This window comes from Cylas formicarius, unplaced genomic scaffold, assembly GCF_029955315.1.
Source record: "Cylas formicarius isolate icCylForm1 unplaced genomic scaffold, icCylForm1.1 PGA_scaffold_2__14_contigs__length_35257938, whole genome shotgun sequence".
NCBI classification, from domain to species: Eukaryota; Metazoa; Arthropoda; class Insecta; order Coleoptera; family Brentidae; genus Cylas; species Cylas formicarius.
The window spans coordinates 4,019,551-4,043,192 of NW_026844319.1; the positions used below are offsets into that span (position 1 = coordinate 4,019,551).

General features: G+C 34.4%; 1 protein-coding gene across 4 annotated transcripts in view; it reads right to left on the minus strand.

Moving 5' to 3' along the window:
• The window catches only part of LOC132697939 (activating transcription factor 7-interacting protein 1), a 41,315-nt gene that overhangs the window by 13,371 nt on the left and 4,302 nt on the right, over positions 1 to 23,642 (minus strand). For 2 of the 4 annotated variants that reach the window (XM_060663717.1, XM_060663716.1), the window contains exons 2-4: positions 8,458 to 8,632; positions 7,297 to 8,403; positions 157 to 752 (exon numbers count right to left, since the gene is read on the minus strand). In XM_060663717.1, coding sequence (XP_060519700.1) covers positions 157 to 752; positions 7,297 to 8,403; positions 8,458 to 8,620 — 1,866 coding nt within the window. In that variant the 5' untranslated portion in view covers positions 8,621 to 8,632. Of the gene's footprint in view, positions 1 to 156; positions 753 to 7,296; positions 8,404 to 8,457; positions 8,633 to 13,855; positions 13,906 to 23,642 lie in introns of those variants that run through there. The other 2 variants (XM_060663719.1, XM_060663718.1) reach the window with 2 other exon arrangements.

A 23,642-nucleotide genomic window follows, 5' to 3' on the forward strand; every position in this document is an offset into this window, starting at 1 on the left:
CACATTCCTACGAGTACCTATACACAAAAAATAGTGTGTGCGATATTTGCCACATCACTAAGTGGATTTTAGAAACCTGGTGTAAAATTAGGTAGCAAAATCCTTTTGGGAAAAAATTCTTGCAAAATTTTGGGGGTGCACCCGATTGGGACAAACCTTCTTAACGACTGGCGAAGCGTTTGGTGTCGATCTCGCCCTGTTCACCACCGTCGTTCCGACCGCCTGGACGGTCGGATTTTGTTTCTGCGGCGAAGGTAGCGGCCTCTTCCTTTGGTTCGCCGCATCGTTGCCCGGATTCATCCGCACTTGGAGTCCTACTGAACGCGTAATTTTTAACGGCACCAGCGGCTTTTTCAGCGTGTTCTGGTTTCTCAATTCGCTCATCAGTTTCTTGTTGACGATCTCTAGGTCCTTCGACTGTTTTAGCAGCTGTTGCATGTCCCTCTTCAGGTTTTCGATGCATTTCTCCTGCTTTTTAATCGTCTGGTGCAGCTCGCCCTCGCTACTTTTCATCATCACGCACTCGCATATTTTTTGAATGCAGAACTGCTCCAAATCCGACCTCGATAACTTCGAAGCGAAGCGCCGGCACTGCATGAACTTGGCGAAGGCCGACAAAGTTTTCACTTTGTCACTTGTCTGGACGTCCGCCGTTTCGTTGTCGACCAATTTGATCTTTTTCGGGGCGAGGTTGGCATTTTCCAAATCAGTCGACGACAACGACCTCTTCTGCCCCGATGATTTTGATTTTTCTGCAAGAGAAACACGCGCCTATGCACTCAAATAGTATAACAGGGGACACTCAGAGCTCCGCATACAATCCCCCGCCCTTCTCTCGCTCTCTGATGACTCTCTCCTTAGTCTTCAGAAGGACAAGCACCTCATCTGCCGATGAATTTGGCTCTTAAATTTTTACGAACCGTGCCTTCGTAAGCAGTGCTTTTCTTTTTTAAATCATGATATATATATATTTTTTATTTTAATTGATTTTTTTTAATTTCGTAAGAATATGTATTTCCAATTACAAAGTATTACGTGACGATAAGCAGCAAGAAATGAACGCAGGTGGAAAAATAATATTTTGTTTTATTATTACTAATTTAATTTTTATTTAACTTTTCCTTTTGTAAAATGTATAACTATGGTATTCACAAAAACGTTTCCAAAAGAACTAAGGTATCTATTACTTAAAAATGTCGTGTCATTTTTGCCTTTTCTTGACAAAATTTGAATTCATGCATATTTTATTTAGGAAAGAATGTACATGATTTACAAAGTTTTTAAAAACCACGGTATAAATTTAATAAAATCCAATAAATCCCTTTAATAATTTTTCAAGGAAAATTGGGCGCTTATTTGATTCATCATTTATTAACAATGGTATAAATATATAAATTATGATTTTAATGTTTTTATTTCTTTTTTAGGCACTCGAACGTCGCTTGACAGTTCCGTAGATCTTACTACTACATCGTTTGCTCTGAGTTCCACGACACTCGCGACATATTTGTCAAACCCACGAAAACACGAATTCGGATTATTCTGAGGAATATTTTGGTGTTGGATAATAATGGGCAAACGAAATGAATGCCTCACAATGAAGGTGGCTTAACTATTCGTCGGTCCACTCTGTAACACCGCTGCATACCTAATTAGATTTTATTACTCCACACGTTTCTGAAATAGACTGTAAATCTGATCGATCTTATCGACGGTTGTATTAGTGGAGTAAAGGTGTAACAATAATATATAATAATAATCAAAGGAACACAAATTGAATGGAATTGAATAATGGCTGGATCCATATCCTGCTCTCTGAACTTAAACTTAGTCAGTTACTACCGTAGGGAATTGCCATAATGACCCGTCCGTATCATACATCAGTTGCTGTAAAGTTGGCAACAAAAATCGAATCAAATCACTTTTGTTTCCAAGGTTGCTCATTTTCGAATGATTTTGAATTAAATTAATAAATAAATCACTTGCGAAGGTGCCAGAGTCCAGCGAAACGCTTTGACTGATCATGGGCAAAATTGTTTTATTTTATCAACATCTATTTTCAAATTGGTGAAATTGAAAAGATCCCAGCTGGAGGCTTGTTGCAGAAGTAATCACAGTTGATTGAAACAGAATTGTTTCATCAACAGTTGGTTTATTCCTTATGGATTATTAAAATCGGTCAAAGACTCAAAACGGCAACATTTGACGAAATTTTATAAAATACCGGGAGAGGTTAATTTTTGTAGGTTACTTCTTGAGTTTTTCTTAGTATATGCCTTTTTAAAATTTATACACATGACAGGTTATAAACAATAATTTAGCATGATGTCGATATTCAAAATGTTTGTTCATAACAATTCGAAGTATCCGATATTTAAGAAAGGGAAACAAAATAAACAAAATTTTTCGCCAATATTTGAATTTGAATTAATATGAATGAAAAATGAAAAAAACATAATAATAAGTCATAGCTAAAAAATCAAAGCGAAAACACACTTTTAATTACTAATGTAAGTAGATATACACATACTGTTCCATTAGCAATGGGAAATACGTCAACAGAAAATCAAGTGATCATTCGATTTAAAAATACAAAATATGACCAAAAGCAGGTTATTCGAAGGGTGTATCATACATATTTTCATATGTTTCCTGATTTCCTTCTATACAACATTATATTCTCGTACTATTCAACATATTTTTTGAGTTTTTTTTTTAACTTTAGAAATTCTTGACTTATAAATATTCTGTTTCGATATAGTTGGGTCAATGATCAGATCATTATGTGATATAATAAGAATGATAAGAACGTATCTCGAAAAATGTTATTTTATTATTCGAGTAAATCTTGTTAAACACTACTTGACGTATCTTCTATTAAAATAAAGTGGTGGGAGGTGACATTTTTTAATGGCCATAAACGTCGTCTCGTCTCGCTCTATAAAGCTCACGTTACTTATGATAATAGTACCGCTAGAGAGCGGTATTTGATATAACCTAAAAAATTAATGACTTGTTCTCATAGGAAAATAGCGACATGATACCTGGTATGGTATATCGAAAACATTGTCTGAATATGTTCTTCCTAGTCCGTAACATCCAAGAAATTATCATAAAATTTAGAAATACGTTATACCAGTCAGTATTAATTCTTATTATTTGTCCTTTTTCAAGATTACATGATAAAATCACATAAAACTATAATTTCCTTCGTCATAAAAGGTTGGACTATTAACAGTTTCCGAGGTACAGAGCTGCGTACATTTTTATTTGGTCACCTTACGCACTATGAATGAAATGCCAAAAAATTCCTATTAGGTCTTTAAGTTATTTTCTAAATTCCCTATTGTTATTTCCTTTTTTTTGTTTTGGTTTGAGATTTTCTTGTACCTTTTATAGAAATATCGAAAGAAAGTTTCACCCATTTTGGACGAGTGGTTGAGTTGTTTGATTGAATCGATGTTAGTGTTTTCGTAAAAGTGGAAAAAATTGAGCACAGAGCTGTTTTGAAAGGCAATACGTCTGCGCAAATTAAAGTTAAATGGACTCTGTGTATGGGGACTTTGTACCGCCATTTACCAAAGTGAAATTTTTAACAACTGAATTTAGACGTGGTTGTAAGAGCTTAGGAAATGATGAGCGTTCGGGACGTCCAAAAACTACAACTATCGACGGTTATGTTGCTAAAGTTCATCAAATGGTGTTAAACGAACGTCGAATTGAAGTGAGAGAGATGGCAGAGGTTGTAAAAATGTCCGAATGATGTGTTTGTCACATTTTAAATCAAGATTTAGGCATGGGAAAGCTGTCCTCGAGTTGGGTGCCGCGTTTACTCGCGTTAGCACAAAAGTGTTCAAATCAACCCTCTGTTAGTGCAATTTCGGCCCAACAAATTTGATTTTTGGTGCACCATTATACGCCCGAATCAAAAATACAGTCAAAACAGTGGACTGCGAAGGAGGAACCGGACTCCGAGAAAAAAAACGGCTGGAAAAGTGATTGCTACTGTTTTTTGCGATAATCATGGATTCATCTTACCTTCAAAAAGGAAATACTATTCCCGGAGCATACTACGCATCATTACTTGACAACCTGAGCAATTATGGAAAAACGCCCACATTTGCACGAATTACGGTTTGAACTGCTTGGTTGTCCGCCTTACTCACCAGATTTAGCCCCAAGCGACTTCTTTTGGTTGTCTTATGTGGAAACTGAGTTCGGAGGAAAAAATTTTTCGTCAAATGAGGAGGTAATCACATTCGTGAACAATTATTTTTCGGCAAAAATTTTAGGAACTATTTGGACGGGTTAGAGAAGTGTATAGAATTACAAGGAGACTATGTAGAAAAAAATGAGGAGAAAAAATGTCTTGTAACATTGTTAGGTTTGTTTTTTCAGATGATCCTGGTATATAAAGGAATCGACTAAACTCTTTTGAGGAATCATTCAATATGCGCTTGCTCGATCATTTCAAGTGTCGCTGTCAACCGGTAGGACCTAGCGGTGTTTAACAACCAATATGGCCGCTGATAGTTTGTCAATTCGGCAGTTTTTCGTTGGGATATGGCAGTTTTATCTCAAAATATTTCACGATCCCGTTAACTGTTCATTGAAGACGAGGTTATGGCTAACTCAACATTTTTGACAATGACAAAAATTCTACTAAACGGTTTTCTGTTTCTACACTTTAACCAGTGTATACCAATAAGCCGTTAGTTCTGCTAAACGGTTTTTCATGTCTACAGTCGTAACCAGTGTATACCAATAAGCCGTTAGAATATGAATTTCTATCTCCATCAGAAAATGTGTAAAATCAGTAAGTAGACTTAACTTAGCAACGAAACCAGCAGACATTTGATTGATGCAAGCCTCACAAAAATTCGTCTTCGTTTAGATTTACAAGTTAGTCCAGAGTATGCAATCAAATATTTTGGACACGGTATTTGTTTTTTTTTTAATTCTTATGGCCATGGTGGGTACCTCGCCCTAACAGGTAAACACTTAAATATCGCTACCAGTCATCCTGCAGTGAGTAAAATTTATTATTGTAGGGGGATACGAAATTGGAGCTATTAAGAAACTATTAAAGCAGATGCGCACAAAAAATTAAGGTTAGGGAAACTGAAATATCTGAAACGTTCACCCTCGACCCATTCTTTACAAATCGGATCATCATCTTGTATTTGGTGAAATATCTTTTCAATGTTCTAAACCTAAGCCTGGCATGAAAAAACAGTCTAGAATTCTAGAATTTTTACGACAAAAAAGCTCTTCATTATTTTTCAAGGCTATAAAAGAAATGAACATCTAGAAAATAAGATAACTATAGAGATACCACGAAATTTGGACAATCCAGAACAAATTAATCGTGTTTTCGTTTCCTTGTTCGAGAATAGTGATGACAAATATGCATCTACCATAACTTTTTATAATAGTAACAAAATCAGTAATGCATCTAATTTTGCTTTTAAATTGTATCAGAAATAAAATCTGGTGCTATCACATTGGAGATGGTAAAGCTATGTATGCTAGCAATAGATTAATACATTTGTCATTTAGTGAATTGTTGTCTTGAATTGATGATATTTCTCAGCTTATTCAACAATACTGATCCGTCCGTATTTGGAGACTTGAGGCCTTATTACCAAAATTGTCCAAAATTCTGCAAAAAGTGGTATACAAAGGGATAAATGAATATGTGGCTGTGAATGAGCTGCTTCCAATTCACCAATGTGGTTTTAGAAAGCACGGTTAGACTATGGCGACAGCTTTGGTTCTACTGGATTTCACAATGGCCTTCGATACTATTAATCATAAATTGTCGATTACCAAATGTCGGTATATTGAATTTGAAGAAAGAACGTATATATAAACGGTTGCTAGATAAAACTAGATAAAGCTACGAGATATTTTATCCGGGGTGCCGCAAGGCTTAGTATTGGGACCTTTATTATTTTTCATTTCTATATGCAGCGAACATCATAAATAGGGATTTAGAAAATATAGACAGAATTGCAGAGAGGCATAATTTACGCTTAAACCCATCGACATCAAGCCCAGGATGAAACTATATGTGGACAACCTATTCAAGTTGTAGAGTCTAAAATCTGGGTCTATATATTGATGAGAATATGACCTTTTTGGATCATGTCCCGCATGTCTCCAAACAGTGTTATATGAGTCTGTGATTTTTATATTTAAATAAAAATAGATGTATTGTTGTATGCCATGAAAACACAATATCCCAACCCTGCTTAGACACTGTCACCTCTTATCGGCTACATAAAATTCAAAATATTTGTTGTCGCTTTATTTCTAACTTGCGCAAATTTGATCATATATCCGGAGCATTCAAGAAATTGTATTGGTTAAAAATAAAAATAAAGCACAACTTTCGATGCTCTTTGAAACATGTGATAAATTACAGCATTCCTAAATATTTGGATGACCAATTAGTATTTAGGAAATCAATTCATGATCTGAATTTAATACACCGAGCCACGCTCACTATGCCGTTACACACAAACGCAAAATTTCGATGTTCCTTTACATATAACGTTGTAATTTTGTTCAAGTCCTTAGATCATGTTCTCAAATCACAGTTTCCTTTAACATGCAAAACTTTCACCTTTTACTTAAAAAGGCATTTACTTTTGCACTTTGCATGTTGTAATAAGGTTCTTCTTTGTTTAATTACTGTTATAGTTTTATATTATTTTTATAGTGTTAGGCTTACTTTTACTTGGTATGTAAAGATTGTTTATAGATATAGGTTAAATGTGAATGGCTTTAAGGCCAGACTTACTATTACGAGTATTATCATTATGTTTTAAGCACAATAAGCAACCAGTTAAGGCTTATTTCATAACCATTATTGATAACATGAAAGAAACGGAATACGCCCGCTAAAACAACCTTCTTCAAGGGTTTGGTAGAAATTATAATCCCACTTTTGTGTGCGTTGCTGGTGTTGTAGATACTGATTGACAGGTTTATCTGTCTTCTATTATGAGAGTGTATTAATTGCTGCGTTTATTAGTTTTCGAGACAATAGAGCCCAGGGAAGTGCTCACTGAATATATATTGCTGGAAAAACATTCTTTTTTGAAACGCTGCTGAAAGCTTTCTGTTTGTTTTATTGTTGATAAGATTTATCTCGCTTTTTGCTGCTAGACAAAGGGCGTAGGTCAACCTAGCTGGTGCATGGCATTGATCTTCTTCTGCCTATACTGCCAAGCTTATTGCGAAGCGCTTTAAGGTGGGATTTAAAACTAGTAATGCATAAACGTAACATACCTTTATCAGTTTCCTCATTTTCCTGCAGTGCTTTCGCAGGTTCAAGCTCCGTCGCCTCCTTCACAGACCCCCGTTCAACGTTGCTGTTTTGGCCGTTCGCAGCGTCAGAGTCTAAAATAATTTCTTTAGATTGCTCCACCTCACTCACTTCACCGCTGGGCACCTTTGCTTCGTCACTTGCAGCGCCCGACACTTGTTCTTTCATTTCTTCGTCACCATCTTCCAACAGCTCACTAAGTTTCGGATTAGCCACATCCGGGTTCTCCTTGCTCTCACTATCACTAACCAAAGCACCTTCTTCTTGGTCCACGGTTTCGCTCTCTTCTTCCGCGAGTTCCGGGTCTTCTTTCTCTCCCTCACTTGCCTCGTTCTCCGTTCTTTCGCCCTGCTCTTCGTCAGACTTTTCGCTGGAATGAGACTCCTTATCACTGTCAGCGTTTGTGTTATCTTCCAAAGCGGTCGCGATCGCGTCGTCTTCCTCACAGTCTCGGATCACAGATATGTCGAGCAGGTCGTATTCGTTTTCTTGAGCTTTCTGATTGGAAACCTCGTCTGGCTCCTTGGGCTTTTCGGGAAATTTCGCTTCCTCGTTGCCTTGCTCCCGGTTGTCGGCGATGGTCGCCTCCAATTCTTGTAAAAGCGAGTCATTCTCTATATCAATACGGCCACTATGTTTACAAACTCGCATTTTCTCATCCTCTTCTCTCCCTTCATTCTCGATCATTTTCTCTTCTTCGTCTGCTTCCGTTTCCGAAACCCGATCACTATTTTCGGCACTCTGATCGGTGTTTCGAGCTATTTCGGTCTCTTTTTCCGTGTCGTTTTGGACGTTCCGCTCGGCTTTCGCGTTTTCCGACTCTGGGTTTTCGAGTTCGTAAGCACTTTTGAATTCGCCGTTGCCGGTTTTCTCGTATTTGTCGCTTCCGATTAACTCAACCGTCGTCTTTGTCGTCGAATTGACGTTTTTGTGCTCCTCGTCATTGAGAATCCTGTCCTCGGTTTTGGCGTCCAAATGGTCGGGGTCGCAGCTCGTCGCCGTTTCGAACTTGTTTAGGATATCCTCTTCGGTTTCTTCTCTATCTTTGCCGCTCGAGACGTTCGATCGGCCTGTAAACGCAAAGAATTAGGTGAGCTGATCGACAACGATAAGAAAATTGGTACTTTCAGTGTCGTCCTCGTCCAGCTGGAGGTGGAAACTCTCTTCCGAGCTGGCATCCGTGTGTTTGTCGTTATCTGAATTGGATTTAAATATGTCGAAGATCTCGAGCGCGGAGAGAGTCGCCAAGTTCGCCTGGGTCGGCTCGCATTGCGTCACCGATGGCATGGTGTTTTTCTACTAAAATAAGAAAATATCGTTAACTACTAATATATAAACAAATATCTCATTTATTATACTGAATAAGCTGACACGATTCGTTATCCATATATATAGCTAGTTTTCCACATAACCAATTCATTGAATATGTGATTTTAATTTACTTATAATTCAGGGTAAAACAATACGGCTTAGATAATTTGATATTAATGATGATGATAAAATATTAAAAAACCTAAAGGGCAACCTTGAGGATTCAAATATTAATCGCTTAAAAGGACATCAGAAATTAAAGAAAGCGCTGGTAATTTACATTATTTATTTATTCATATTTTTAATTAAAACTTACTAAAAATAAATTTAACTACATGGCCGCAATATGTAGTAATTTTTTTCCAGATCTATAAATTGTCGTTGTCGAATACGTCTCGCGAATTTAGTTCGTGGTTTGTCAAAGGAGTGGAACTAGTGGAAAATAGAGCATTAGGTCAAAACTGGAAGAGAAGAAAAGGGCATATGAGATCCAAATAAATCTGGGTGTAGGGCGATTTGTAAAAAATCTTCAAGAAACAATTCAAGGGATGGTTCCAAGACCTAAAGCACATGAAGTTTGTGAAAGAAACGAATACAGGTAGGTAAATAATATTTTATTATTACATATTTCATTTTTATTTAACTTTCCATCTCGTAAAAGGTAGAATTTAATAAAATCCAATAAAAACTTTATTAATTCTTTAAAGGAAAGTTGGGCGCGTTCTGGTTTATCTTTTATTAACAATGGTATAAATTTATGAATAATGTTTTTAATGTATTGATTTTCTTTTTAGGCACTCGAATGTCGCTTGACAGTTCTGTAGATCTTGCTACTTGATCCGCAAAGTCCAAACAAAGAAGAGATTCAAACAAAGAAGAAGAAAAAAACTGAAAAACAGTCTAATTTGAGTTGTTTCGTAATGCAAACATCAACAGCTGAAAAAGAAAAGATTGAAAAACAAATAGCAAAAACAAAAAGTCAATTTTTGCTACTGATTCGAGCTTTCGACGTATTGAAACCTCTGAAATAAAAAACTATTCAAAACCTCACCGACAACCAACAATAACAACTGAAGATGGACGAGCACTTCTTTACCAAACTAGGGATGCTTCCGGAAAACCTCATACTTAACAATATTTTACTGAAGTAGTTTGTGACCTAATTTCTTCATGTAAATCATAATATGACTGCGAGGTAAGACAGACAGATAACGCGGCACATATGGCCCTCACGAGAAAAACTTTGGAGAAAAAGACGGACTGAAAAGTTATAACTTATGGCGGCTCTGCACGTATTTTAAGATAAGAGCATGTAGTCCAAATTGTTAAGTATTTCCGCGAAAACCATCTAGCTATATGTTTAACCCTGAAAAGCAAAAATATGAGGTTACACCCGAAGAATGGAATCTGGCTTTAGAAACAATTAATAGTGTATAAACACTGGATTTTTGCCAGTAGTAATAAAGTTGAATGCCCGCAGTTGCCCAATTAAAAATATTGTTTTCAGATGAAATAACAAAAGATTTGGCCAAAAATTACGAAGCTACCAATAATAAAATACTGTGTGCAATTGCTTCGACAGCGTCAGAAGAACGAAAGAAGAGAAAGAAAGGGGGGGAAATTAGTTTTTTTTTTCAACTATGAAACGAAAATGTAAATGCATAAAGTGTATATTATAATGTTATTTGTCTTATTTTTTTAAAGATTGTGTTTTACTTTTTATTTATGATAATATTTTTACGTTATGCTTTTTGTGTTGATCTCAATAAAACAATATTTTAAAAAATAGGAGTTTGATTTAAATCACTTGATTAATTAATAATTAAATTAATAGAGTGTGCAGCTTGTCTAGAGCAGCGATTATCAAACTTATTTCTTTAACCCCTTTGAAAAACTTAAAAACCACAATTTCAATACTTGAAGTAATTTAGTTACAATGTGCTCTATCTGCCGGTTCAGATCTTTACATTCCAAACTAGAAATTTTTACCAGTGACTTCTTTCGCAACAAAAACTTTAAATATACTAAATGCCAAAAAAATCCTTAAATCTGCGTTTGTATAATAAAAAAAGACTACTATGAAAAGTGAGAGCACTGAGTAATAAAGAATTTAAAAGACATGTAGAAAAGGCCCTTGAGCTGTCAATTAATGAAAATTGTTTCAGTTCCAAAAAAGTATTATTTAAGGTAGGAAACAAATCAAGCAAAAAAAAGTACTTTTTGAAAGTTATCGGTTGCAAATTTCGCCTTGCTGTTTTCTTGGTCTAGTAAATAATAAGATCATTTCATAGAGGATCTTAAAATTCTGAATAATGCCTTGGTCTAGAGGTAGACAATACGAGATGACCTTTGACGGAAGAAAAATAAGTTAAGAAGATAAAAATTTGTACCAATTGTGATAACAAAAAATAAAAGTTTCCTAAAGCTGAAGGACTTGCTGCGCACCAGACTGTTTTTAATTTGTTTTGTAAGCCTGGAAACAAGCACTTACCTATATCGGGGCCCAAAATTCAAACAGAACCCCTTTAATTTGTACAGAATATTCCTAACGCTTAAACCACTTTTTTTACTTTCATTGGCCATATCAATTTTTTCTTTAATTGAAAGACGTTTTCTTTTTGTGTCCATACTCAAAATATTAATTTAGTAGAGAATATTGAGACAAGGATTGAAGATGCGACTAAAGTTTGGCACAGGTAAAATGTAAACTATAATTAGGATAATTCCCGAATATTGTATTGCTCTTATACTGTATACTAGGTAATTCTCATGATGGGTCCTTTTTGAGAGTTGTCGTTATGAACAGGTTAAAAATAATGGATTTTTTAGTTTCTAAGTTAGGAATATATATGAGAATGGTCACTAATAGGCCAAAACCATCCGTTGTTATCTAAAACGCAATGTTGAGCATCTGATCAGCGGATGTAAGATGTTGGCGACAAGGGAATATACCGAAAGACACAATAAGGCGGTAAAAAAAATGGCATCAAGAGGTAGCCCGCAAATTGGTCTACCAAAGTTACACTCTAAAATCAGCTATTAATTTACTAGGATAAGAGCATTCAGACGTATCAAGTAGTCCAACTCAATAGACCAGACAGTCTTATTTACGACACGATAGAGAAGATTCTTGCCCTAGTCGATACTGCCATACCTGCACCGATAAATATAGAGAAGAAAGAGAAGTACCAATAACTGGACGAAGATTTCAAACAAACATGGCGTGCCAATCGAGTACATAAAATATCTGCAATAATTGGACCCGCCGGTCATTAAAAACCAACTCAACAACTCTGAGCATCTATCTGGAGATGCAGAAGTCCATTATCCTAGCCACCTGTAAGTTGATCAGTCGGGTTGTTAACCATCAGACGCAATAGAAGATGCTTTTTGCTACTAGCTGCTTGCTACTTACCTAGCGGGAACGGGACAACACTGTTAAAATGTGAAAAATGCGGGTCAATAAAACGAATTTGTAGTTGAACAGTACCCTAACCATAACCATAAATTAGGTTTATATGGCATTAAAGTCTCTGCACTAGAAAGGGTACAGAACATTTTATCTGACAGACCTCATCATAAAATTAACTGTCAAAAATTCTATAACTCGGGTATTCGGTATATGTACAGGGTGATGAAATTGGGTTTTTTTCCGAAATTAAATACTTCGGAGTGATTTTATTTTAGTAAGCATGTCACTTAGATATTTGACAAAAATATTGTCTTTTTTTTAACCGTGTATGGCAGTTTTTATCGCAATGGACCAAGACATAGTGTATAATTATAATCCACTTCTCATACAATTCTTTCACTCCTTATATATAGCATTGTGATACATATACATCTGTAAAGAGTAAGAGAGCCAAACTGGCTAAATATCAAATGTCATTAAAAAAATTAATTTTGGTTGATGGAATTGCGCGTAATCACCAATCAAGCTGACTGAAATTATATTTGGAAAAAATATTCCTCCTATTCCCCATTGCAGTTTTGAGCATTCCCCATGGTCAAAACTACAAAAAACTATATTCTACGATGGTGTTCGTTATATTAATTAACTGCAGGATAATATTAAAAATGCGCTTTGTCTAAAAAAATCAAAAATATAGCTAGTATGTCTTTGCGTAGCTCCTAATTGTTTATGTAAATTATAATAACTTATGTAAATAGTCAAGTGCTATTATTAATTTATTATTATTATATTATAATAGTAATAGACTAATGCAACCACTAAAAATGGAAATGTTGACACCGTTTACCTAACATTAATTTCGCTTTTCTTTAATGTAACCCATCCTACAAATGCTTGAATATGCTAAAGAATATCCAAAGCTAAGGAGTTTAACAGCATTTCGGACATTGTTAATTAAAAATAACAAAAATAAATATTTATATCATCAGAACTGTACATTTAATTTTGTTTCCCAATTTAAAATTAATGAACCAATCTCTATATAATTGCTTGGGGAATGGCAAACGTCATTTATTATATTTATACAATAAAAATCACTAACGTCAATTTCTACGATAATAAGTTGTGTCAATCAAATATTCATGTGTGTGCTTCCTGATATATTATTAGGTAGACATTTGTTTAAATTTTCGGTAAGTAGCGAAATGTGTGACAATATCGATGCAAACCAAATTCTTGAGAAATTCAATATATCGCAATAATTTTGAAATCTAGTGAAACAAGTATTTATTTCACTTTGTTATTTGCAATACTAATAAGGTTGAAGCGATACGGTATTTTGACGTAAAGTGGTGGGCGTAGAACGGTCGAGAGACTCGATTATTAAACACTCGCTCCCCTGCGCTTCAGTAGTGTAAAGCCAATCTCGTGACTAAAGTGGTGTTGCACAATGCTATTACCAATTCTTGAATTTCTCTGTAATTGAATCTCGAAGACTAAAAACGTGTCAATATTAGCTTTTTTGACATTTACGCCACATAAAATGAACTCTGTCAATTTGACAGATTAATCATTATTGGGCAACGCAAAGAAATCCAATCTCTACGAACGGCCACAAAGTCCTTTCTGTTAACGTATTTCAACCTACACATGATTCGCGGGATTACCAGGTGATTTAAATACATAATTTGTACTCACACTTAAAATAAAATAATTGCATATTACGTATTTGTAATCTAACACCATTTTGTCGCAACTAATCCAATATTGCTATAAACTAGTATCAAAAGAGGACTTACCCATAAAAGGAGGAACTACTCACACTACATACCTAATACATTAATACATAAAAGTAGCACCTTCCTCTCTGCGCACAAAAAACAGTTGAAAATTTCAGGCCTTTTGTCAACTATCACGTGATGTCAATACATAAATGTCATATTATATTATTTCAATAATAAGTCCACTTTTGAAGGTCGTTTTCTAAATTTTTGAGGTGACTACTCATTTGTTGAATTATGTTGGCACATTTTCAAACTTTAGAAGGTTTGCAATTTCTGAATATAATACATTACACATGTTGACTCTTTTTTCAACAATAAAGTAAACATTTACAAATAACTACTGAAGGCTGATTGATTGATATATTGATATTAATATTTTAGTCAATTAAACGAAATGAAATAATAGTTTGCTTATGCTTTATATTGCTAGTTTTGCTTCATTTGTGTTAGTGGTGAAAGGTGTATTTAAGAGTATAGAAAAAGAACTCACCAGAGTATTCATAAACTTTTTAAAATTAACTTAAACATAATATGGCTGTCTAGCTAACATATATATGCAAAATCTATGAGAAACGGTCTATGGAACGTCCTTAGAAAATTAGGCACACATTCATGGATCTTTCTATATGTATATGTAGCGATGTCCGCAGTAAAGTCTGTGTCAATCTTCATCGTGCTGGCTTTTGCCCACAATTATGGAAGTTACCTGCTGACGGCAGTGGAACTCGGGTATTAAAGGACCGAACATTAGGGACGTACTCTTAAAGATTTTGGTAATATTTTTTTAATTTAGGTAAGTATTAAATTAAATTACACTAAGAAAAAATAATTACATTAAATATATACATTAAATTCATAACTAGGAATATCTATCCATAATTACATTTTTATTATAAATGTCAAAATGTAATTCTGTTTCACTATCAGAGTCGTCAATTTTTATAATGCTGTACTAAATTTTTCCAGCTCTCAATTGGTATGTTATTAATTACATTTCTTTATGAAATTTACAACACTGGAACTTAAAGTAGGAGTAACATTTTTCGCCCTGAACTTTGATTTTACGTGGTTCCACAAATACTCTATGGGGTTAAACATACAACGATATGAATTTAGGACTTCCAAAAGTTCCGCTTTTTTGTAAATGAACTCAAAATAAAGATCGTCTTCTAAAAAATATTCCTGGATTTTTAGTTTTTGAACTTGATGGGGATGGTGCTTTGCGCAGCAGACGGATGTGATAGCTTGCGTTATCCATGGCAATAACATGGTTATTCGAAATATGTTTTAAAAGATTGTTTTTAAACCAATTTTCAAAAAGTTCGACACTTAATATTCTTTGTAGACAACTGCAAGCAATGTGGGACAAATCCGTCTTCTGACCCAGCGTGTATTGTGGTGACGGGTTTTCCTTTATTTAAAGGTGCTTTCGTCTGACAGTTTTGAGTAGGATCAACCCATTCTTCGGATACAGTGTCGTGTATATCTATATCTTCTATCTATCTATCTATATCTTCTAACTTCCTGAAGGTAGTTAAATCTTCAAGTGCGTAATCTGTGTGATTCCATTACTATTTGCCTTTGGCTATTTTGCGGTACTTAAATCCCATTTTATAAACAACTCTATTGAGTTTCATGGTTTCATCTTTTTCTACCTTCTTTTTTAGTTCATCCGAGTTAGGAACACCTTCGCTTAGATAAAGGCAATATATTTTCCTTCTTATTCAACACTGCCACAAATATAGCCGGCCCATCCCTGCCTTGTCACTCAAGTAAACATACATTTTTTGTTCATGGCTTTACCCAATAACAATAGGTAAGATCTGTTGAAAGTTAACACGTTGAAGATTGAGACAGACTCTGCGTGATTGTGCCGTATCGGGAGCCAAAAGATATAACAAAAGATATAAATATAGACAGATATAACGATGCGTGTTGCCAGGAGGTTAATCGCAACGCATTTCGCGTACGCACCTCGTATCTATAACCAACTAACCACATTTCGATCTAAAAACGGCCACTGCGGAGCTTGTATGCCGACGTTCTCTGTAAAAGTTTTCGTGATGACGCAAACGAACAGTTATGATGCGCGCGCAGCTTAGCTAGCTGGCCGATGCGCTCACCTCCCGCCATGATCCTCATTTGTCTTGCCGACATTTTCTCGTTCCCTTTCGCGATAACCCCAAATGCATTCCGGTGCCTCGGAAGCTTACCATAAAACCTCTTATAGAATAGGTCACGAATTTTATGTTATCTTATTTATTGAAGCATTGCATCCGTTCGGTAATCGATCGAGCAGATAACGACGTTGGAAAACTTTAAATTCTTGAAGAATAACAACATAAAAAAGACTTGACAAAAGTACGATGAGTGATACGCCAATGGATATTTTATCTTATTTACAAATATAACATGACTACGACGCACTATAGTCTAAATCTTTCGGGTTCGGTCAATCATTAAATCAATAATGGCCACCAGCACCATTAAGTGATTACTCAGTCGTCGATATATTGTGGTATCGGTCTCTTAAAAAAATTGTTTATTTATGTATCAGAAGATTCATGAAGGGCTAGGGCGCTCAGCCCCCCAGACACTTAAAATCAATACTTGTTGCCCGACCTACCACTTTCATACGAAACCCTCATTTGAAATGTCCTCAGTACGTCAAAAAAACTTTATATCTAGAGGAGACACAAATCAGCCATAACATAAACGAACCATTATAAACGACTCGGTTCCCATGCTAGTGACGATTGGGATTTCAAGGTAAGCAATACGCCACCTGGCGGTCAAATTTTAAACGTTAAATGTAGTACATGGAGATTATTAATTTATTGTCACTGTGGTATACGTTTTGTGACTGAAAATACTATTCAGGACTATATATTTTATTTTTATTTCAATCTAATCTAATTAATGTTATTAGCCCAAATATCAGTCACAGGCAGGGTTGGGCTGATTTTAATCAAGTGATTTAAATCACGATTAAAATCATGATTTAAATCACTTGATTTTTCTAATTTAAAATGATGATTTTAATCAAACTACTACTTTTTAAAATCTCTTATTACTGACTACATGTTCTTTGATGTCTGGCATTTCTAAGTCTTAGCACAGTAAATTCCAAATATGTACAGAGCAATTATAAGATATAACTTTTGAGTCCGTCTTTTCCTCCAAAGTTTTCCTCACAAGGGCCATATTTGGTGCGTTATCTTTCACAAAAGATTGTACCTGGCAGTTATATTGTGATTTACATGAAGAAATTAGGTCACAAACAACTTCAGTGGAATATCGTGCAGTAAGTTTTCCCGATGTATCAATAGTTTCGTAAAGAAGCACTCGTTGTTGTACATATAACTGGCTTATTGTGGACATTTGATCCCCCGTCAATGGACATATTCACACATTGTCCTGATAGAGAAGAAAAACATTTTGCCTTTTCCTCCTCATCAATGTCATCTAAGGGCTTGTTGAAAGCTATTTTCTTGATGGCGGCGTATAACTAGGGGAATAGCTTTTTTACTTCAGAGTTTTCAATGCATCGAAAGCTCGAATTAACAGCAAAAATTGCCTTTGCTATTTGTTTGTTAATCTTTTATTTTTCACCAGTTGATGTTCGCATTACGAAACTACAAAAAATTAGGCTGATATTCAGTTTTTTTCTTTTTCTTTGTTTGACCTTTGCGGAGATTTCCAAAGACTTGACAAATCTGTCGTGAGTGTCGTGGAACTCGAGGCAGACGATGTAGTGCGAAGATCTACAGAACTGTCAAGCGACATTCCAGTGCCTAAAACTAAAATAAAAACATTTAAAACATAATTTATGAATTTTTACCATTGTTAATAAATGATAAACCAAATACGCGTAATACGGTTTATTGGATTTTATTAAATTTATACGGTTAACTTTTTTTTAATACGTTTGGAAATCGTGCACATTCTTTCCTAAGATAAAAAAATTGTACGATATGAATACGAAATACTAAAACAAATAATAAAACAAAATATTATTTACTTACCTGCAATTTTGTGCTTCAAGTTTTTGAACTATTCCTTGAATTTCCTTCTTGTAGATTTTGCAAATCGCTCTACCCTCAGATTTGCCATATTATCATGCTATTTTCTTTTCTTCCAGCCATTTAAATATTCTCACCTAATGCTTTAATTTCAACTAGTTCTCTACCAACCAAGTAATAATAAAACAAAATATTATTTACTTACCTGCAATTTTGTGCTTTCAGTTTTTGAACCTAAAGAAATGCCGAATTGTATATTATAAAAAGATATAAAAGATAAAAAGAGCATTTGAGTCACGATTTTTGTTTTGCCACGAGAAGAACGATTGCTTAGTAAAGTAGTGACTCGAGAAGTTATTAACGTGTTGCATAATATAGTATTTCCTACATAGTTTTTAAGTGTGACTACATTCACGGAGTGACGTGTGACATCGCCGTCCGAATTGAAACACGTCAGCTCCAGAATTGCATAAACAATGCATATATACTTTTAAGAAAAACCTTTTTATCTTGGATTAAAAGCTCCTGGGGGCAGCTTTTAAAGCATTTGTTTGAAGACAACTGCACATATATTAAAAATATTTCCTATAGTTTAAGTTTGACCACACAAAAACATTTCCTTCATAAAAAAGTTTTTGCACTTCTATAATCACACAATGTTAACTGCCTCAAATTTATTTCAAGCTTTCAATTAGGTGTTTCTACTCCCTTCTCTAAAATCTCGATCTAGTGTGCGGACAGTTACTTAGGATTTTTCGGGGATATTACAGCACGGGTTTGGATATTTGGGTAGTTTTACCCAAAACCTAACGGTCGTAGAAAAAGTATAGTATGCAAGACGTTTGGTAAACTGTTAAAGTCACTCAACAGCTCGACAACTTAGTTTTTGTACAGTTACCAACTTCAAATTAAAAAACTTCACAAAGACAAACGTTGTATAACTGTTCTTCCTTATTTCTTGTATTTTTATTATACACCATAGCCAAGAATTTAAATAAAAAGTGCAATTAAAATCAACTAGTCAGGTATGTTTCACTCGTTCACCGTTGCGGAGCTACGAACTTAATTTGAAAACCCGAAAGATGTATTTTCTATGATTTAGTTATACGTAAATGTCCAAACTGCGCGATGAGCTCAAATTCACATCTAACTTATGAAAACTGAAGTTCGAATGCCCGTAACTGACTTACCCATATACTAAACAGTGTAAACTTTAAATTAATATTAAGACACAAAACACTGCTCAAATTGCAAAAATCGCAACGGAAAACGACCAATTTGCAAAGCATCTGAAGGGTCTTTCGTTTTTTAAGCATTATGGTAAAATGGTAATCATAAAGGGCTGGTTGAGTCTGTTGGATATGTTACCGCTAACATCCGCAAACCGTTAGAATTACTGAGCATTTTAGGAATTACGTGTAATTGCTGAAAGTGTCAGTGATTTTGTATAGTAACTGAGAACTCGTGATATCTGGGATATTCTATTAATATTGATAATAAAAAAATTTCCAACAAGCGGGAGCTAAGTTTACCGGCTGGCTAGTGTTTGTCATGTGAATGCCCGCGATAGCTGTTAAATGCAAATTTATTGAAGAAATTGTGAAGCTAAGGGTAAGAACAAACTCTTGACTAAATATATTGTTCAAAGATGTAGCAAGCAATTGCTTCTGGTGCTATGCAAGCATACCAAAGGTGCAAGTGTAATAAATTCGGCAGTAACAGTACTTGTTTTAACAAGTATAACAAAATAAAGAAAAAAGCTCTTGCGACGTGCTAACTAGAAATTCTTTGAACATGAGGCTAGTAATTCTTGAGATCCAATACTTTGAACCAAGACGATAATGAAAACACTCTAGAAGTCAATCTTAACTAGATTGAATTTTTATTACTGTAGTTATCACAGATAAGTAAACTAATTCAGATATTTTTCAAATAATTCGGAACATGTATCGATTCCAACTTGCAGATTGCCTTGCGGAGGATTTAATAAACCGATAGTTCCAATTCGTTAATTTTCACAAAAGAAAATTTCTTTGGTCCAAACTCGATCCAGCGACATGTCAAACAACATAACCAAAGATATTTTCGGACGATGAATTAAATTATAAAATGCAAATTGATGATTCTATTAATTAGATCGTTTTACAAAAATATACTCAGCTCCAAGACATAATACGAAGTGAGTTGAAAACTCGACTCCATATAAGATATGACTAGACTTTTATTTTTACTTGTGATTTTAGATTTTGAACCTGTTTGAAACCAATCCATTGCAGTATGATTAACATTTCATGGATAATCAAGCAGTATTATTCCATTTTTTTAAAGAAATAAACATTCATTGTTTATTTTGTAAGAATGACAAGTGAACAAATAGACAATGGACAAATAAATATGAAATAGTTCTGAAATACAACCGTAACAAATGGTTAAATGTCGTAAAAGCTGTATTTTTTGTGTTTTCTAGCTTCGAAATTATGTGGAATTACTATTTGTTCAGGTATTACGCATAATTTCTATAAAATTTTTAGTTATCATCAATCTTAACGGAAGATCTCAGATTTTATACATAATATCTGATGATTTTAGTATTTATACGTAATTCTTAATGTGCTGTTATTGTTGCCTGTTTTATGTATTGTAATCCAATGTTATTTGTACTATGAGTATACTGCCCAAGTCATATTCTGTTGTGAATCGTAACCAATGTTGCTGAGTACGACTAAGAAGCCACGAAGAGTTTTATTTTAATTTGTGATCAGTTAATGCACTTTGTGAACTAACATGTTGACTTTTATTTAGGACGAGAAAAGTCCATGGCGTTAAGTTGAAAATCGCGGGTGAAGTGTTAAATGCACTTTTTCGACTGCCAGAACAGCTCTCCCTAGAGGACATTTCACAGATTTGGAAGAAATTTTGTCAAAAAGGCCAAAAAGAAACTATAATAGCCAAGTTTGATGCTTATTGCTGATTAATGTCATACGGGATCAGTGCTTTTAAAATAAAACCTGTAGGAGAAATTGTTCTAAATTGCTCTGTTCGTAACAAAACTGCAAACATTTAGTTCATTGTACTATCTTATTAGGTCTGCAAAGATGTATACACTTAAATTTAATACAAAGGCTTGATAATATTAAAAAGAATTTGACAACTTTGAAATCTGTGAAGGATGTTTTTAGTATATATCCACAGTTGTTTGAAGGGCTAGGAGAATTTCCAAGACAACATCACATTAGCCTAAAACCAGATGCAAAGTCACATATTCAACCTTTCAGAAGCATCCCAAAAATTCTTTTAGAAAGACTAAAATTAAAATGATAAAAGTTAGAAAAACAAAATATACTTAAAAAGGTAGAAGGCCATACCGAATGGTTGAATCCCTTAGTTATCATAGAGAAAAAAGAGAATGATTTACGATTGTACTTACACCTAAAGTATTTCAGTACTTGATATGAAGTCAGGCAAGTCAAAATTGTTGATATTAGTAATAATTATTGTACATTTGGTACTTTTTGGAAGATTTCAATTTTGTAGGTTTCCTTCCGGTATATCATTTGCAACAGAGGTTTTTCAAAAAATGTGTTATTTGTTTGGGATATCTCAGGGGTTAGCATCTATTTTGACGATTTAATAATTACGGGAACAACAGAGGAAGAACATTACAAAAATTTAAAATTAGAGCTTGTAAAAATTGAAATCAAATTCAACAAATTTTATTTAATTCCTTGGAAAGTTTGCCATTATTATTAATTAATTATTAACATAGTCTCCAATCTTATCATCTTATGATTCCTCAAAAGAGTTGGAAATGGAGACAGTTACATCTAAGGATGGAATTGGTTATTGTTTACTTCAAGAAGGTAATTGCATTTGCTTCTAAGAGTTTTACTAGTACTAAGCAAAAATATGCCCAAATTGAGAAAGAAATGTTGGCAATAGTATTTTCGTTTCAAAAGTTTCACTATTTTGTTTATGGGAATAAAGTTAAAATTTAAAGTGATTATAAGCCGCTGGAAACAACAAAAAATAGTATATTATGCAATAAGCGCGGTAAACGGCATTTGACTCGCGAGTGACTTAAAAAGTTTACCGAACGTGTTGCATACTATACTTTTTCTACGACCGTTAGTTTTTGGGTCCATTTTCGCGAAACAACACGAATACATTCACTGACATGACCGTCAGAAGTGACAAACGTTAAAATTCAAGGCGTGGGAAATATTTCGGAAAACATCCCATTGCTCCCAAACACGCGCGGTAATATCCCGGAAATATCCGAAGTATCTTGGATCCGTGGGAAACGAATTGACATGGTAAACTGACGCTTCCCGCACACTAGAACGGTATGTAATTAGGTATTTTACAGACGCGAGTAGAAAAAAGATTGGACATCAATTTCATCCAGACTGCAACGCATGCGCCTAGGATTACTCAATTATGTCAGTGTTACCTACAAACCAGGAAAATACCTTTATATCTCGGACACTCTGTCTAGAGCATGCATAGACGAATCAGAATCAAAAACAGATAATGAATTTGAATATGTTGCGGAAAAGAATGGTCGGATGTCCGAAAATCATAATTTAAAGAACAAACCAGGAATGATCTGGCTCGCCAGACAATAAAAATTTAGTTTATGAAAGTATTAAACACTATTTTCAAATAAAAGATTCATTTTTACACGAAGGTTACAATGGAATAAAAAATCCAAAAATAGGGCTCGTCAATTTTTTTATCAACTAAGAATGAGCTCTGACATGGAAAGGTAAATTCAAAAATGTAAAATTTGTGAAAAAACTGGTAGACGTCAGCTACTACCATTTGCATTGCCAGAGAGACCACGGGAAAGTTCAGGAATTGATATTTTTACTTTTGCTGATATTAGTTATTTGATTATTTACGACTCATATTCTAATTGGTTAGAAATGATCAAAATGAATGATAAAAGTAGTATTTCAGTTATACCGTGTGATAATATTCCCTTCAATAGCTTTGCATTCAAACAGTTTGCCAAAGTGTAGAATATTAATTTTAATTTTACAAGTCCAAATTAACTACAGTCTAATGGTCTTGCAGAAAAGGGGGTATGTATTGGAAAAAATATCCTAAAAAAGTCTATGCAAAAATAGGTGAAGATGTGGATCTATATTTAATTCAGTATCGGGAATCCCCCTTAAAACATTTGGGATTATATTCCTTCTCAGTTGTTAATGAGTAGAATTTAGAAGTAGAGCAGAAAACCTAAGTTATGTAAGGACGTTATAATTTAAACATAATTTGTATAAAACTAATTATCACAAATATTCAAAACAACTTGAATCTTTGAAGAATGATTCTGGTGTACAAAATAGACTTCCTCGCATATTAATCCTAGATTATATATTGTAAAAGATGCAAGTGAATATAATTTAAAGCCTTGTTTCAATCTGTACAGTCCCACCTCTTTTGAAATTGAAAAATTGCGCTGAAAACAAGGAAAATCTAAACCAAAGTTCATGTAGTAACTCGAATGATATGTCCAAACAGATTAAACTTGTAACGCAGAGATATATAATTTAGTATGAAGTTGTCAATGTTATTTATACTATGAGTGTCGTGTCCAAGTCGTATTCTGTGGTGAATCGTTACCATCGCTGGGTACGGCCAAGAAGCCAGGAGTGTTATTAATTTATAATCGGTTAATAGAATTTGTGAACTAAGTTGTTGACTTTTATTTAGAACCAGAAAAGTCCCGAATATTGCAGTAATTACAAATAATTCCTACAATGCAGTTTTCGGAT